This window comes from Leuciscus leuciscus (assembly GCF_965113295.1).
Source record: "Leuciscus leuciscus genome assembly, chromosome: 9".
In the NCBI taxonomy this organism is placed as follows: domain Eukaryota; kingdom Metazoa; phylum Chordata; class Actinopteri; order Cypriniformes; family Leuciscidae; genus Leuciscus; species Leuciscus leuciscus.
The window spans coordinates 30548568-30566747 of record NC_138733.1 but is presented as its reverse complement, the minus strand read 5'-3'; the positions used below and the strand labels follow the sequence as shown (position 1 = coordinate 30566747).

Genomic DNA, 18180 nt, shown 5'->3' with positions numbered 1-18180 from the left:
TTTTTTACTTTGAGTAAAACTCATCGCTCATCACTGTCACTTTTTACCCAGCCATCCAATCACAGTGGAGGAGTGGCAGGACAAACCCCACACTGACCAACCGCCACATCCCACTTGTACTAAGACAACAGATGACAACAACAAGCACAACAAAAGAACAAAATCATTCAAAACAATGGCCAAACCAAGTACTTTACATTCTTTCGACATTTTTTACATTCATAAACAAACTATCTGTGAAATCAGACAGCATCACCGATTACAATGGGTTCTATCCGCCTTTGTCATCAGATGTAGACACGGTGTAGATGTTCTTGATTGACTTTTTAAGAATGAATTTATGGACTCAAACTGTTATTATGGAAAGGTCTATGTTCTGATGCACCTAATATCGCAACAGTATCCACCATATTTTGCTAATACAAACCTGCCGGTTAATATAAATCGTCTTTTTATTTTATTTTTATAAACAGGACTTTTACAGTACATCCACACAGTGAATGTCGATCCAGTAGAGGTGACAGCTATGAGGTACTCAATTAATACACAAACCATATTATTCAGAGTATACAGCAGGGGTCATGGCGTGTGCACCACGGTTAGTGGAGGTGAAAGGGGAGAGGGGAAGACTGAAGGAAAGATGCGGGTGGGCTGCTGACCCGGGACCGGTGAAATACCAACCTGACAGACTGTTGCTCCGATCTGAGCTGTTGTGGGAGCTGGTGGTGCTGAAATCCTGCGATTGGTTGTGTGGCATTCTATTAGACAATCCGTCAGCCAATCGGTAGTCAGGAATGAAAAGGAGTGCTAGTGGAGGCGAAGGGCAAAAAAGTGGCATCAGGTGGAGGGCAAGATGGCACAAGCGCATGCAAGGGCGTGCAGTTAGAGCAACGAGCAAAGCACTGGTTTCACACACAACTCCTGTTTCAAATGCCTGTTCTTTCTAATTTCACAATGCTTAGACTTAGTGCTTGATTTGGACACTCTTCGCTCTGTTCCCAAACCGAGTGAGCTGCCCATGTAGGGATCATTTGAAGCCGTCAACGGCAACAGCTGTTCTATAATGCTCTCATTTTGACTACATTCAGGAAACATGGCATCCATCCTTGCATGATAAAGCAATCTGAGAATTTACTACAATGAGTTCAGTGAAAAAAAATAAACACAAGACGAAGGATAAAGTGAGAAAGTGCGGATTTTAAATATATAAGATAATTAAAATATATAAAATATATATATATAATTATGATATATATATATATAAATTTACCTCATAATTTTAAATTACTTGTTATTATATAATAATATAATATATAATATAATATATTATATAGTATAATATATTATATAGTACAGTTAAATCGATTAATAGCAATTAATCGCATCTAATATAAAAGTTTGTGTATAATATAATATAATAATAATAAAGTGAGGCATCTTTAGCATCAGTTAAGATGCTGCCTACATAGGTAGCAGGCAGCATGGCAGCTCACTTGACTTTGGAACAGAGCCTAATTGCTTTAAAATCTCTCAATTTGTCTAGTTTCTTGGGAAACTGTATCATTCCGATGTTAACAACATACATTAGTGCAAATTTTCCTGGAATTAATTCTATTTGTTGGCAAGTTAACCAGTTCATGGAATCATTTATACAAGTGATTTACAGTAATTTTTTAGTCTGACGTTTTTTTTTTTTCAAGGCCAAATGAAAGCGCAAATGGTTTTTAATTGCGTTAAGGAGAGGCTACAATTTATCATTCTGTTCAACTGCGGAGAATGAGTTCATTAATATGGATAGTAGTACTTTTTTTTTATAAAAAAAAAAAAAAAAAAATGCAGTGCATTTGTCTAAAAGCTTTTCAAAATAGAATAAATCTTGGATAATGATGTTACATTCTTTTAGCCTAAAGACAATTTAAATAATAAATGCAGTCCAGTTGGTTCGGAAACACATTCAAGGGTCATGGATTTTGTTATGGGCCAATGATACGCATTCTTATTGTTCCTGAATGTCAAAAAAATGCAACAATAATGCAATGTTGGTCAAATTAACACTGATACAAACCTCAGGCAATATCCAGAAATAGAGCAATTGGCTTTGTTTCAAAAGATTTTGGACGTAAAAAACAAGCTCACATGAAGTATCACACAGACACACACACACACACACACACACACACACACACACACACACACACACACACCCCCCTGGCCCTTCAGCCCGACTCACTGTTGTTGCAGGAGTTCTTGTCTGGCAGTGAGTAGCCCAGGCTGGCCATTTCTTGCTTGGCCTGTAGGGAGGTCTTCCACTGGGCTTCGGGCAGATCGACGGCCAGCTCATGAATGCTGTTGGAATGGAGGATCTGGGTTGTGGCGTATGGTGTGGCCTGGGAGGCGGGGCTTGGGCTGCCGAATCCACCTTTGGTGGTGAAGTCAATGCTGCTGTAAATGGCTCCGTCTGAAAGCATGGTGCCCGTCTTATCAGCCTGGGAACTGGGCATCCCGTCTGAGGGGCACGGCGAGATGGAGGGAAGGAGAGATCAACAAGACTGTGAGGCTAATGTCTTAGAGAAGTGCAGAAGTGATGTCTCTTTTGAAAGAAATCAAATCAAAATATTTCAATGCGTTTCTACAAACTCATTCCCACGGAAATTTCATGTTTATTTGATTTAAAATGTTTTATCATTTATTTCAGAAAATTATTACAATTTTTACGTTTTTTATAATACCCCAAAAAGTGTCACTCACATTCACACATATACATAATACTCAAATAATTATGGAATTATTAGTGTAAGTAATAATAATTATAATAGTACAATTAATTATACAAATAAAAATAATACAATTATTATTATTATTATTATTAATAAATTGTTATGATTACAATAAATGTATGATGAGAAGAAGAATAATTTCAAATGATTAATATACTCAAATAATATTATTATTTTTATACTGAATACTCAAATAATTATGGAATTATGAAATGTTATCCGAGTCAGTGTACAAATATTATTAGTAGTACAATATGTATTATTATTATACATATTTTAAGCTATATAATTTGTATAATGATATTGCCATATATATATATATATTTTTATTTTATTTTTATTATTATTATATAATCTATATATTTTTTATAATTTTTTATAATTTTAATTTGTAAATTAAATAAAAAAAATGTATTATTATATATATCATATAACTTACATTATAAAAAATAAAATATGTATATAATACTACTACTAATAACACTAATAATAACTAATATATCATTATCACTATCACTAATAGTACACTGACTTAGACAAAATATAACATAAAATAACAAAATATAACAAATATACAAAAGATAACAAAATATATACTATATATACACTAAACAAACATATAATATACAATAAACTGAATATGCTATGCTTTTTTGTTTACTATTTGGTGTGAACCGGCCTTTAATTCATTTTCAGTTCTCTCCCTTTGACTCACTACTGCTACTACTATCTTTTAGCATTTTTTCTTTGCCACTTCTGGATGAAATAATGGCGTAACTCTACATGTGTGTGTACTGAAGGGAAAATGATATACAGCAGCTGCATCTGCACCACTCGAGCTGTGGCTGTCCTTCACGACTCACTGCTCGACCACCATCTTTTCCTCACACCCCCCCCACCCCTCTCCTCTCCTCTTCCTCTGTGTGACAGCGGGTCAGAACGACAGACATTAGTTTCAGCGTGACAGCAGACGCGGGTGGCCATATAGGTCTGTCTCCAGCACACGATGAATAAATGTGTGTCCAAACACGGCCCATGCAATATGCATACAGGTGTACATCAGGACAACACCGGGACGCCCTGAATGAATCATTGTCCTGAAATATGACATTTTCTTTCAGTTGATGGAGAGGGCTTGCTTTTAACGTTTTAAACTTTCGACTAACCGCATTTCTAATCAATTTAATACGTCCTAAATTTCAAGCCAATGCAGCGGTGGGACTGAGAGTAGATTTACCTCCACGGCCGAAGTTGTTGAGGTCATTGGGTCCTCCAGAACCGTTGTTAACCGGCAGACTGGTGGTCGGCCAGGAGTCGGCGAGCCACGGGTACCCCGAATCACTGGCATTCAGCAGACCAGGACGACTGCGGGAAGACAAACCATGCGTGTGAGACTTCATTCTCCATATCGAGTTTCCACACTATTTGAGCAATGAATTTCCATAACTTTGCATTTGTGATTATTGGATATGGGTTTTTTTTAAATATTGATTCAGACTGACACAGACAGAATAATTTAACAGTGGTTTTGACTGAAAAGGAGAATTTCACTTATGAGTGAATTAAAGTTTTATTCATAAGCTACACAACAGCACATGGAATATGTATATAATGCGAGTTATGTAATCAGATTACTTTTTCCAAGTAACTAGTAAAGTAACGCATTACTTTTAAATGTACAATATAATACCTTTTTAAAATTTGTAGCGACTGACAGCTCTCCTGTCCTCATTTTATATGAACATGCATTTACTCATCTCACTTGCACAAAAACAAATTCAGTATTTGTTTTAAATAAAACAAATATACTTTATGCATTTAATCTCACTTTATTAACCAATGTCTTTGCTGCTGACCTTTGATTACCCAATTCAAACATACTAATAAGCAAAAAATCCTTTAGTTAAACATCAAATTTGCGTTTAATTTAATTTAATTCAGCTGAAAGGTTTGTTTGAGCGGCGCCCTCTACTGGACAGGCATGAATTTGCATTTCCTTCAGCCTGAGACTTATTCATTAACCTCACTGTGAAAGGGATTTTACATTTGCTAAAAATATATATATTTTTTGTTTTTTTGTAATTACAACACAAACAAGCAAGCCCAGTACAGATGAGAAAAGTAATGCAAAAAAGTAACAACGCATTACTTTCCATAAAAAGTAGCTATGTAACCCAATTAGTCACGTTTTTAGGGAGGTAGCGCAATATTGTAATGCATTACTTTTAAAAGTAATTTTCCCAAACACTGGGCAACAGATGCTGAGGAGAAATAATGAATTAAACGCATGACACACATCTGCAGGGAGTCAAAATGAAGACACAACACAAACAAATGGTGTGTATGTCATTCCCATGGCATCTCTTTTCAACAGAAAATGCTCATTTTTCCAGGATTTTACTGAGTACCACCACATTTTCCAAATGTTTTGAATCTATTCTTATTTGAAAGACTAGTATCATAGTGGGGTCAACTCAATATTTAGTTTTTCATTGAAACCTGGAAATACACAGAAAGATTTAGTAGACATTTTGATTGTAGATGCATAAGAAACACCCTTAAACCGAACACCCTTCAGTGCGTGCGGACAGACACACACCCTTCATTTAACAGATCACCCCTCACTATAATACATAGTATTATGAGCATCTTTAGCTCACCAAAGTCCTGTGTTTTACAACACACTCCTCCACATCTGACAATCGGCTCACATTGGAGGTTTCATTTAACAGGTGTTGTGCGCCTTCCCAAGGGTGTGTGTGGCGTAAAGGCATCATTAAGACTTTAAGCTGTCATGAGTGAGTGCTGTGGGCCATTATGACCACTTTACTGTGCAATCACCTCTTGGATGCTTGTTGCCATGGGCAACAGATGCTGAGGAGAGCTTGTGTTTCAGCCTCTCGGTGATGTTTTTAACCCCCATCCTTTCGTTTGTGCTGCTAAAGCCACAATAAAAATGGCTGTTTTTTTCCTCTTCAGAATGAGCATAGATGGAAATAAAGAGCCATTGGTTGCGCCAAGGCTGGGAATGTCACAATAGAGGAATGGAGAATGAGTGGAGAGGTGGATGAATGAAGAGCTCAAGGACTTCCTCATTTTTTCGGCCCGCATCTATGTATTTTCGCCTTTCATCACTGTTAGAGGAGCAATTTGTGGTCATGGTCACAGAGATAGAGCAATGCTAGTGCGAATGGGAGATTTTAAAAGACATGAGAACAAACCAAAAGACATTTTTAAAAAACTAGTCAGTCCAATCAGCGGCCATCTTGGTAATGCCCAACAGCTATTTTTTTATCATTTACCCACATGCATGTTGTTCCAGAAATATTATAATTTTTTTAATATAAATAAATAAATAATAATGAATATTATATTGTTGTTCAAAATTGCATTAATTGCAAAATGTCATTATTCTATAAATGTATTATTGTACCAGTAAATAAATAAATAATATTAGTAGTATAAAGTATTTAAAAAGTGTTTCTAAATTTAAATTTAATTCTGTCATTTACCTACCCAAAGGTATTGTTGTTCCAATAAAGAAAGAAAGAAAGAATACCCACATGCATGTTGTTCCAAAAATATAATAATAATAATAATACGTATTATTATTAGTAGTACTAATAAATAAATAAATAAATAAATAAATAACTATTGTATAATTGTATTATTGTGCCAGTAAATAAATAAATAAATAAATACATATTATTAGTAGTATAAAGTATTTAAAAAGTGTTTCCAAATTGAATATGAATTATCATTTGATCATTTACCTACCGCAATGTATTTTTGTTCCAATAAATAAATAATTAAATAAAATGACTGCCATTTACAGACATGCATGTTGTTCCAAAAATGTAATAATAATAATAATGATAATAATTATTATTATTAATAGTAGTAACTAACTAACATTATATTGTTGTTCCAAATTACATTCTTGTGTTGTATAATTCTGCCAATGAACAAACAAACAAACAAATAAATAAACAATTATTATTATTATTATTATAAATATCCAAACAAAGTCCATGATTCCTTCTCATGGCAAAAAAATAAAAAATAAAAAACAAAGAAAGAAAGTGTCGAGTGGTCCAGCTTATACGCCTCACATACACAATAGTTTTCTTGATACAGCTCTGTTTCTGTTCAACCGTAGTTGTAGCATGTAACCCAAAATTGAACTTTAAAAAAGTTGAGGCTTCACTTCAAACGGTTGCTGCCATGTCGAGTGTTGTGATATCTTCTATTTATTTGACCTCGCTTGACCTGTGTACAGTCTGTGTACATGCAGTGACTCACTGTAGATGTGCATCAAGACACACCAGTCGTCTTTGTCTCTTTTCTTTCTCTATTTCAGCGTGACTTTCTCTCTCCGGTCTCGTCTCCTCAGTGGATGTACGTATGCCCTGAGGTGGCTTGTCTCCCCCCAGGTCCGGGGAACAGTGTGTGCTTTTTTAAGCCGGGGGCAATATACCGGTAATGGCAGTGTAGCAGCCTGTCGCTCTCAAAGCCACAGGTTTTAATAAGAGCCAGCGGAGCCCGAATGGAGGGTCTCGGGCTGAGGAGGAGGGGGTCCTGACAGACTAAGCGCCCCCTGATGTGGCAGCTGAATGCCAAAACAGGCCCTCAGGGGGAACGAGTCATTCAAACTGATGCTTCCTCTTCAGACACGTTGACTTCTTATAGGGTAATACGTTGAAGACTTCTCAAACCTTCCCCCTCCGCTGAAAAACAATCCTGTGCCCTCCTCACCTCCTCCGAAATGCTCTTTCCTACCCGCTTACAATCAGGTCCTCTCTACCTTTGCTGTTTTTGTTTTGCTCGGCCCTCAGGTGATCTTTAAGTGTTACTTCGAAATCTAGATCGAAATCTAAAGTGTTTTAACAATTTACTTTTTTATCAAATAAATGTGCATTTTATTTGAAAGGAAAAAATGGTTTTCTTTCATGTTTCATCAAAATATCATATTAAGGAAGCCTTTTTCTGCTCCACAGTAAGAAAAATTAAGTAGTTATGACTTTATTTATCATCATTGTGACTATGTACAACTGCATTTTCTTATTTACTTTTAATTAATTATTTATAAAAAAAAAAACTGTTTCATATTTCAAACGTCCCAGCGTGACTACACCGTAAAAAGAGTTGCTGCCTTACATTTTTAAGTGCAATCAACTTGGATGTTTAAGTCATTACTACTTAAATTACATTAGACTAACTAACTTATTTTGATGAGTTAAAGCAATGTAAAAACATAATTTGTTTAAACTTATTGATCCATTTTTTAGTGTATATCTCACAATGAGAGTATTTTCTCTTATTATTATTATATTATTATACAATTTTTTTTTACATCTCACAATTAACTTATTTTCCCCCCTCCAAGGCAGTAATGGGATTCATAATAACGTTTTCTATATCTGAAACAACCTTTCTTCTGACTTTCCATTCCCGACATTTTGTGTGGGTGGAGACCAATAATATTAACCAAAAATATCATAGTAATTTATTTGATATTCTATAATTATTCTATATTCTATATTATTATTATTATATACACATTGTTAAATTAAAGCCACACCTGTGGTGAACATTCAGCTTTTAATGTAGTTTATATGTCTATGTGGTGTTTTTAATACGCTTTATGTTTGGTTTGTCTCTTTCAAGAATTTTCTCTTTCAAACTGCAGTGAACCAAAGACAGTCTCAAAAATTGCGGTTTGAAATCGCTGGTGTTTCTGACGTCACAAACTTGTAACCAATCAGGTCAATGTGTGATCGTCAACGAGTGGATCTCTGAGCTGGTGTGAGTGAGTGGAGGCGGGGCTAATTTGCAAATTCATAGAACCGCGTATTTTAAGCCATGAAGAAATTTGTTTTCAAGGAATTTTTTTTTTTTTTTAATATGTCATTTTGGTGATCAAAGATGAGTTTTAAGGGTTAAAATGATTGACTACAGGGGGACTTTAAAACTGTGTCAGTGTGTATAAAAATCAACATTAACGAAGACTTAAATTATTCAAGATTATTGTAAAGTTTAAGGTCCGTTCAGACCTAAAATCTTTCTAAATATAAAAGAATAGCAGAGTTCACACCACAACTATAACAATAGCACACTGGCACAAAGAAATTATATCGTTGGAATCACTTTCAGAATTTATTTTTGCCCAGCTGATGAACAATAAAAACATTGACAGCCAATCAGAATCCATCCTGCTTTAACGAGCTCGAGTATTTAAAGCGGCAGACGACAAAACCTCAGAGCGGGCTTATATTAAACAGAGCGTTATCGTTCGTAAGTGTGGACGCTAATACAGTTATCGTTATAGTTATCTCTATAATTTAGCCCTTTACTGTGTAAGCTAAATGTGTAGTGAATGCAGTTTCCTTCAAATTGAAGAGTTGGTAAATTGAGCGAGCCACAAAAATGGACGTTTCATGAGTTTGACTTTGATTTCTCTCGTAAACAAGCACACGCACATGCATACTCTCCCAGGGATCATTTGTAAGTGTGGGTGATGATGATGTTGACTGTGGTAACGGCGGCTCTGTCCTTGCATTCATCTTTTCCCGTGCGACATGATTAGATTGAGAAATATCGTTTTAGCGGGCATATTTCTGCCCCGCAAATCACCGGGAGCGGGGCCAGGGCCCTCATCCCAGCCCTGAATCCCTCTCTTCCGACAGCAAGAGCGCACTGTGGCCTTGAGACCAAAGAGATTTGATTTGGCTCCATTTTTCCCTGCCACTCTCCTAGACACGCGCGCAACTGTGAAATACAACCTCGCAGCGCGTCTGTGAGGATCGCCGTAAACAAGCCGAATGAGCAATATTAATCCCAATCCTACTTCATAAATCAGACGGGCTTTACAGGCCCACACGCCCTCCAATACAGCAGCAGAAAGAGAGAGAGAGACTGAACTAAAAGCCTGCGCATTAAATTATGCTTAAGGCATGCTGGAACATGCATTTGCTTTTCAGATTGACATTAGCTGGAGGATGCTGTCGCTTGCTTTGAGCACAGTGAAAATATAATATACACACAAACATGCACATATAGATCTGAAAGAAATGATGGGAAGGAGCTTTTAAAAAAGAAAGAACACAACTAAGGAAGAAAAGCTTGATCTGATGATAAAACTGGGTGATCATGGATAATAGTACATACTTCAATAATAATAGTACAAAATCGCATATAAAAGTGCTTATAAACCCAAACGCTTTAGTTCAATTTAAGTGCAGTTTATCTAAATGTTTAAATTATATTATAAAATGATGTTTTATATGAACTTATTTAAATAATTCAATGAATATTTTAATTTACTATAACAATAAGCTATTTAAAAATAAATAATATTATATAATGTACATGTATATACAATTATATTATAATTTATTAATTAGGTTCAAATATACATTACATTACACATTTTAGGTAATAATCTGACAACTTTTTTACTTTTAGATTACTTTGGACCAAACTCATTTATTACATAAATTTCAATAGGATAATCTTAATCCATATTGATTTAATGATACAAAGAGAAAGAACATATATTCCATTCTTTGTTATGAACAACATGTGCATTAAATATTACATTGTGTCAGGGTTTTCCAGCCTGTGGTTCGTGAAGGAACTGCAGGTGGCTTGTGAGTTTAATGAAAAGTTAATTATTAAAAAAAAATCATAAAGATTTTTAAAATTAAAATCAATTTTAAAATAATAATGAAAAAAATATATAATAAAAATGTGTTTAAAAGACAAAAGCCTTCCAAATCCATAGCAATACATGGTTAAATGTCTCGGTGAGTGATAATTCAAATAAAAATGAATGTGTTCATCACTATTGATTAGATAAGCACTAGATGTTGCAATGTTAAGAAAACAAGTGAAATTATTTCTGTGATCAAATGTGTGTGCAAGTTCACCAAACCAGAAGACTTTCTGTATAAGCAATATGCTTTTTAGAAAGGAAAATTAAGAGTAAAAAATCTATCAATTCTGAATGATGTAGTGCCATTGTGTGAATAATATGAAATCAATACAAAAGTAACTGTAGTCTGTATTTTAAAACGTAATTATAATCAAGTTACAAATACTTCATTTTTGGAATATTACATAATCCAGATTACATGTAATCAGTTATTTATTTTCCAGCACTGTGTGTGTGTGTCTATATACAGTATAGTGGGAGCAACAAAAAAAGAAAAGGAAGAAATTTGCTAAGAAAGAAATAAACAGGAAAAAGGGAAGAAAAATACATTGTGTAGGAAAAACGAAAGCATAAAAAACAGTCATTATCAGTTTCCATCAGTTCAAGGCCTGACCAATATGCCGCCTATTCATCTTCCATGAATCATTTATTCTGTGATCGATTAAGCGTAATTGTTCAGTACAAGCAATTTGGCAGCAGCCAATGAGGAGCTGCAGAAACAGACGCGGCTTCATTTGCCATCGTCTAATTAATGCAATAAACAAAGACTGTAACAAATGAACACGTTCTCATGTTCGCCCGTCATCTCTCCAGGAACTTTAGTCACGGGGACTCATCCCGATCTGGCAGATCAAGTGTTCTGATGCATGTAGAGCACCTTCACAGCATAAACCCACTTTCGGTAACACTTACTATGAAGCCAGTATATATAATGCATTATATTATGGTCCTGGATGCTGGTTGGTCAATCCATACTATAAAATATACAATACAGTAACAGCTAAGATGCGAAACACGTTAAAGGCATCCATAATGCCTTACAAAACAGCTTAGAATTAGTATGAATATGTGATAACTTATATATAACAGGTTAAAATGAGAATAAGGCATTGCCAATGGCTTTATAATGTATTATATACACAGACCTCATAGTGTTACCAAGAATGACTGTCTTAATTGAGATCTACAGAGGTAAGTGCTTATCTCAGATCTCTAGGGTGCTGTATAGCTAAAGACAAGGTATCACTATTAAAAAAAATACAACTGGACGTCCTTTTTGATTAGATACGAGACTCAAGGGATCTGGAATGGAATCTTCAAATCAATCAGCAGAACTTCCTGCAGGGGAATCATGTGACACTTGCTCGGGCTTTAATTTCAGCTCCTAAAACACCTTCGATCTACAGATACCGCAGGAGAGACAACGTGCGGGTGTGTGGAATTAATACAAAAAAAGATCCACAAGCTCAGATTCTGAGTGAATTTGGCCTGTCGAGTTTGATAAAAGACACCCGGACGAAAAAAAGCGGAAAAAAAAAGGCAGACTCCTCATTCCACTCCTGTCCGACTGGTAACCGGTGTCATTCAAACGAACCCTTACTCTACTTTCCGCCCCTTAAAAAAACCGAAGCCTGCCGGAAGATTCCGGAAGGGTTAGTCTAGCCTCTCCCTGGGGTAATTATTTTTACATTATTACACATGCTCATATTCCAGCCGCCCAGCTGAGGTGACAGGCAAATTTATCACTGCGGGGGTCCGTACAGGCAGCGGGGGCGGAGGGGGGGGGGGGCTGACAAATGATAAAATAAAACCCCTCTCTGCTTAAATTGTTCCTGCTAATTCTTTTTGGGGGGTGAGATTTATGAGCGGCTAGCCGCCCGTGAAGGGAGATGTGCGGAGATTTGTGTGTGTACGTACAGTAAGTGTGTGTGTGGTGTGTGTTTGACAGAACGCAGGGTACACAAACAGGCAGAGCTCATATTTTCATCCATCAGTCACATGATGATATCAGAGCGAGCTTGATGTATAAGCGCAGACTCGCTGTGGTTGCATTGTGGGTGTTGAGACAGTGATCTGTCTAAAAAAGTTATTATATGACCACAATCTAGAGTTCAGTTGAATGTTTAATTAAATGTTATTAAATTATAATATTAGACATTGTAAAATTACTTATATTTTAATTTAATCAATTTATAGCTACTACATTTATATTTTGAATAGCTTATTGTTGATATTAAATTATTTTAAATAAGTTAACAATGCCTAATATAATTATTATGTTTATTTATAATTTGATATATAAACAAAATATAATAATAATAATAATAATAAATGAATGTACAATCCATTAATTTATTGTAAAATTAAATAATTGTATAGTCAAATAATCATTTATTTTTTATTTAAGTCTTTTTTAAGTCTCAAAAATGTAATACATAAGGTTTATTATGAAATTGTAGGCTATGTAATAAATGATAATATGATTTATAAAAATCTAGAGTTCAATTGTTAATCTAAATGTTTATAATACATTACACTATTCTACTTTGCAGTAATTCATGTATATTTAAATGTCTATATATATATATATATATATATATATATATATATATATATATATATATATATATATATATATATATAATGTATTGCATTAAAATATTTAATAAACGCACAATATTATTCAAATTTACAATATATAATTTTAATATAAAATATTATATAAAACAAATAAAACACATAATATTGTCTTCATTACTGATGCATGGACCCCCTGTTGAAGACCCTCATAGTGGTGAGTATTATGAATACATCTGGTTGAATTGTTTATTTAAATTTGAAAGAACTGCATTAACGGTTATGCAAAGAATTGTTCCGCATTGATGGATTCTGCGGTGACTTTTAGAAGGTTAATCAAGCCCTTGACCCATGAGAAACGGTTGTGTGCCACAAGAGCTCTCACGGAAACCTACGGAAACAACCTTCCGGTAAGTCTCCTCAGCGTCTCTCAAGATGAATTTCTAACAGTGCAGGGATAGTGCGAACCCTTAAAAACTGAGTACGAGTTGGAAGACGACTGCCTTGTAGAGGATAATGGTTTTGATGACCTTCCATGGGATGATGGACAGAATATGAATGAGGTTTGGAATTGAGGGGCTGGTCTTTGAAGGTTAAAGGCAGGTGGATTGGCACAAAGATAATAACCAGCGCTGTTTTGTGGCATGCCGAGGAAAAACAAGGGGAAACGAGAGAGCGGATGACAGGAATCTTACCTCCCGTTGCTCATCAAGCCTCCATCAACACGCTGGAACGTCACTGGGGTCAGAAAGAGGGTAGAAAACAGAGAGAGAGAGAGCGAGACAGAAAGAGACTGAGTCATCATAACATCATAACCAACTCATAGCAAAAATTCAATCTCTTATGCATCGTTCTCGTTCTAATGAATGATTTTTAAACATGATTCCAGACTGACAAGCTAAACAGCGGGAACGGATTAAGAAATAAAACGTCTGTGTACGCATTTGTGTGTATATATGTCTTCGTAATCTTACACAAGTGACTGCATCGCTCAGAGTACACATCAGATGAACATGCACCATGAACTTTTGACACTGAAGCATCTCTGACACTTTATCTCTATAATTTCCCCTAAGTTTTGTCTTCATATTCTTGCCAAAAGAAAGCAACTGAAACAAAAAAAGTGTGCAAAAAGAAAGACAGAATGGATGGATGACTGATGAAAGGGAGACTAAATCATGTGTACTTATTTAGTAAGCACTCATTTTGAAAACACTTTTTCTCAAGTGCACAATCGCAATAGCCCATGACTCACTCCTTGGGGGATCAAACCGGGAACTATTCGGTTCCAGAACATAATTGAAGAATGTTTTTGTCCGTTCAATGAATGCCAATAGGGTGTAAAACAATTTTGAATCCCACTGTATGACACAGAAGCATTTTTGAAAATATGTTCTTTTAGAATGACAAGAGGGTGAGCAAATCAATGCACCTTTTAATTTTCCATCTACCTTATTTAACAAATATCACATGAACTAATCCAGAGGGACTACTGGTGTGTTTAGACACCCTGCAGAGAAACTGAGGCCACATTCACAACAGCAGTCCCGGACAGCAACATGGTGTCGGCCCAGATCCGGCCCACATCTGGGCCGTGTGGAATCCACGTTGTACCAGATGTGGGCCGGATCTGGGCCGACATTATGTTGCTGTATGGGGCAGAATACAGTTGTCAATCATGTATTTGACTCCTTAATAGTAACGTTCACACAGAGTTCAGTTACTTATGGAAGTGACAACTGCATTCTGTAACCGAACTCACACCCGTACATTTTCAAGACTCACAACCGCATTCTCGGAAAACCTGCCCTGTCTGAACGGAACTGGCAACTAGTTGTCTTTCTCATCATTACATAGAGTTGATCTGCGATCCACAGACACACGTCTCCTGTGTGTTTCGGGATTGAATGTGTGGTTCTAGATCCAGTGTTTGCTCTCCACTGGAGTTGCTCCTGTCAGTTTTGTGTTTCAGTTCTTTGTGTTCTCAAATGCTCTCCACTCAGATATAAAAGCTGCGGTCGGTAAATGAAGATTTGACAGACAAACTCGCAGTTCAATTGGAATCTTGTCGCGTCAAAAGTGATTTTTCAGACTCTTCAGTTTTATGGACACTGTCTCCATGGTTACTGGTAAGAGAATACTAGCTTGTCTCTTGTTGCACGTTCATACAGACAGTCCTCGAGACTCTCCTGTAAGTTGCTGTATGAATAAGACATTTCGAGACTCACACCTGTAAGTAAATGCGGTTGTCAATCCCAAAACCTGACAGTGTGAACGCAGCCAATCTGAATTAAATCAGTGACATTTTCTCTCCACTCTCACTCTCTTCTGACAAACATTAAACCTGATGAACACTAACCAAAGTCCGTCTCTCCTCTGAGCCTGCTGTTTGTAGGGTTTATTTGCATTCATGGCTAATTCCAGAATTTGGCATTTCAGTAAATTGAGAACAAACACTAAAGGTATTTTCTCTCCCCCAAGGGACTCGTTTTATGTGGCACTATGTGTGTGTGTGGGTCTGTTAAGTGCCTATCTACAATAGGACACATTGCTGGCGCTTTGATGTGGCCCGTAGACTGGCGCTGGTCTCGGCTTTAGGCTGAGCTCCAGATAAGCACTCTCTCCAATATGAAAACTGATTACTCCTCTTTAATAAGCATTTACTGCGGCACGACAAAATCGCCCGTATAAAAATTCCATCAAATCCTTCCTTCTCGCCTGAGCACAGCTTGATTTAGCCTCGCGGCGATGACAGGTTTAAAGGGGGAAAGTGTGTGTTCGTGTGAACAAGTGTATTCGGATTGTGCGTTTTTTTACCATCCTCAATGCCCTACGGCCTCAATTAAACATACAACCGCGCGCCATATCTTTTCAGAACAAAGATGCTTTGATGCAAACGTCCCGTCCTTTAAGAACCGACCGTCTTTCTTTGTTCTATAACCTTTGAAACGTTCACATGATTTGCAGTGAACCGTGATAATGAGACGAAGACGATTTGTCTGCAGGAAACAAGAATAAGACAAATTTTCCCACTGAGTGGAAGAAGCTGCCCTCGCTAGCATGGGCCGCTGCGTTCTGCGAGCGTCACACACATGGGGTCTGGCGTGTCGGTAATGCATCTGAACGCCACACTTATCTGCTCGGCACATAGGCGCTGGGAAACCAAGGAGGACGTGGTCCCCTAGGAGCCGGCAACCTTGAAGCCCACTGAAGCAGTGGTGAGGAGAGACCACTGGAGTGCATTAAAACGAAGACGAGGGATATCGAGGCCATAAGGCTTGGACACCTGACTGCTACGGTCTTATCTTCCTGGGGGGAAAGTGAAGTGCAGCGGTGTCCACTTTTGCAGGGAGACTGATTTCATCGGTAATGAAGTTTGGAGCGAAACCCTCCAACAAGATAAAAGCACACCTCAATCCCCGCGAGACGTGGAAGGAATCTGGACTAGCTGAGTGATTTTTTTTTTTTTTTTTTTTTTTTTTTGTGTGTGTTATCAATTCACAGTGTGATTGTGGCCAACTGTGTGACTGTATCAGGTCATCACTGGTTAACCTCTGTAGGCCTCCTATATTTCACGTGGCTTGCGGACAAACCAACCATTGAATTGCAAACGTTTCTCTGCTATTGTGAACATAAAGTGGAAAATCAATGGCAGCGTGACCATATTTCAGAATGGGATGATCTTTGAAAGACAGACAATCATGAGATCAGAGGCGATATGGCTATGTTCAGAATGGCAGACCACTCTTGCTATTTTCTGACGTATATAGCATGAATACTATATTTGCCAAAAGGTACAAAGCACTGGGTTCATTATCCCACAATGCAATTCACCCAACCTGACTTTCCAGTTCACCAGAAGTAACATCAAACTTTCTTGCTTATTGACACCAAATGTTCAGACAATTTGTGCAAAAAAAATTCACTGTAAACAACTATTTTAATTTATTTTCAACTTTTCATTTTCTTTTGTCAAATCAACTTAATCAAGATAATTAATGTGGTTCATATAACATAATATTTTGAGTTTCTATTGATTAAACCAATATCCTTCATTGTATTAACTCAAATTTTTTATTTGAATGAACTCAAAATTAAGGCAACCAGGTAACTTACTTTTTTAAAGTTAAACCAACAATGCATTTTTACAGTGTGGCAATGTAGCATACTAATATTTGACTGTTATCATGAACTAAAATAATAATAATAAAACATAATAAATGCTAAACATTTTAATAAAAACGATACTATACTATAACTCACAAACTCTTCATAAAAACAGCCAGTGTTCAGTGTATATTAAACAGTATTCAGTAAGCAAGTAAGCTGGGTTCAAAATCTCTATATTGGTTAAAACATGACATATAGAATCATATATCACTGGAGGGAAATGAGAAAACCTTCAGAAAACTTGTCGACAACCTCGAATGGCGGGAACAATTGAATCCCACATGTAAGTTTGTTCAAGCGGTTAATAACAAAGACAGGAATGAATCAAAGAACGGAGAACTCGGGGAGAGAACAAAAATAGTTCACAACACCTGCACAAACAAAAAGTAAGAAATAGAGAATAGAACAATAAAAGGAGGATAAAGATGAGATGGAAAACCCACATGAGAAAATCAGCATAGGTGACCACAAAAAAAAAAGAAAAAAAAAAACTGCCTGAAGAAAAGGACAAAGAAACACAAATGGAGAACTGCAGGATCTTTCAGCCCACAGATCATCCATCTGACTCTGTTAGCACAGCTAACAAATCATTGTTCACTTTTTGCATTGTAGCTTTATATATACATATATATGCGTGTAATTTTTAGATGATAAAAATGTATCCATACTTTGTGTTTGAGACCCCTGAAACAACTTCTATTATAGTCAGAGGTTAAATTACTCCCCATATTGTGCTGACAAAGTCAGGTGGGCATCATCTGAAGACTTAAACTTGAATCATGGGAAGGGACACTCGACTGGGTAAAGGAAAGTAAGAGAAATGCAGGACGAAGGAATGGGGGTTTCGAAAAGACGGGACAAATGAACAGTACCTGCAGGGGTGAAGGTGAACGACTGAACTGCAAAAACAAGAAGACAGAGAAGAGTGTGTGTTAAAAAGCC

General features: G+C 36.4%; 1 protein-coding gene across 13 annotated transcripts in view; it reads right to left on the bottom strand.

The window, feature by feature from the left end:
* Positions 1–18180, bottom strand: part of robo2 (roundabout, axon guidance receptor, homolog 2) — a 436957-nt gene that overhangs the window by 17961 nt on the left and 400816 nt on the right. For 8 of the 13 annotated variants that reach the window (XM_082180883.1, XM_082180885.1, XM_082180888.1 and 5 more), the window contains 5 exons: positions 18111–18137; positions 13764–13806; positions 4015–4142; positions 2231–2506; positions 682–807 (listed from right to left, as the gene is read on the bottom strand). In XM_082180883.1, the coding sequence (XP_082037009.1) occupies positions 682–807; positions 2231–2506; positions 4015–4142; positions 13764–13806; positions 18111–18137 (600 nt within the window). The remainder of the gene's footprint in view (positions 1–681; positions 808–2230; positions 2507–4014; positions 4143–13763; positions 13807–18110; positions 18138–18180) is intronic. The other 5 variants (XM_082180890.1, XM_082180891.1, XM_082180895.1 and 2 more) reach the window with 3 other exon arrangements.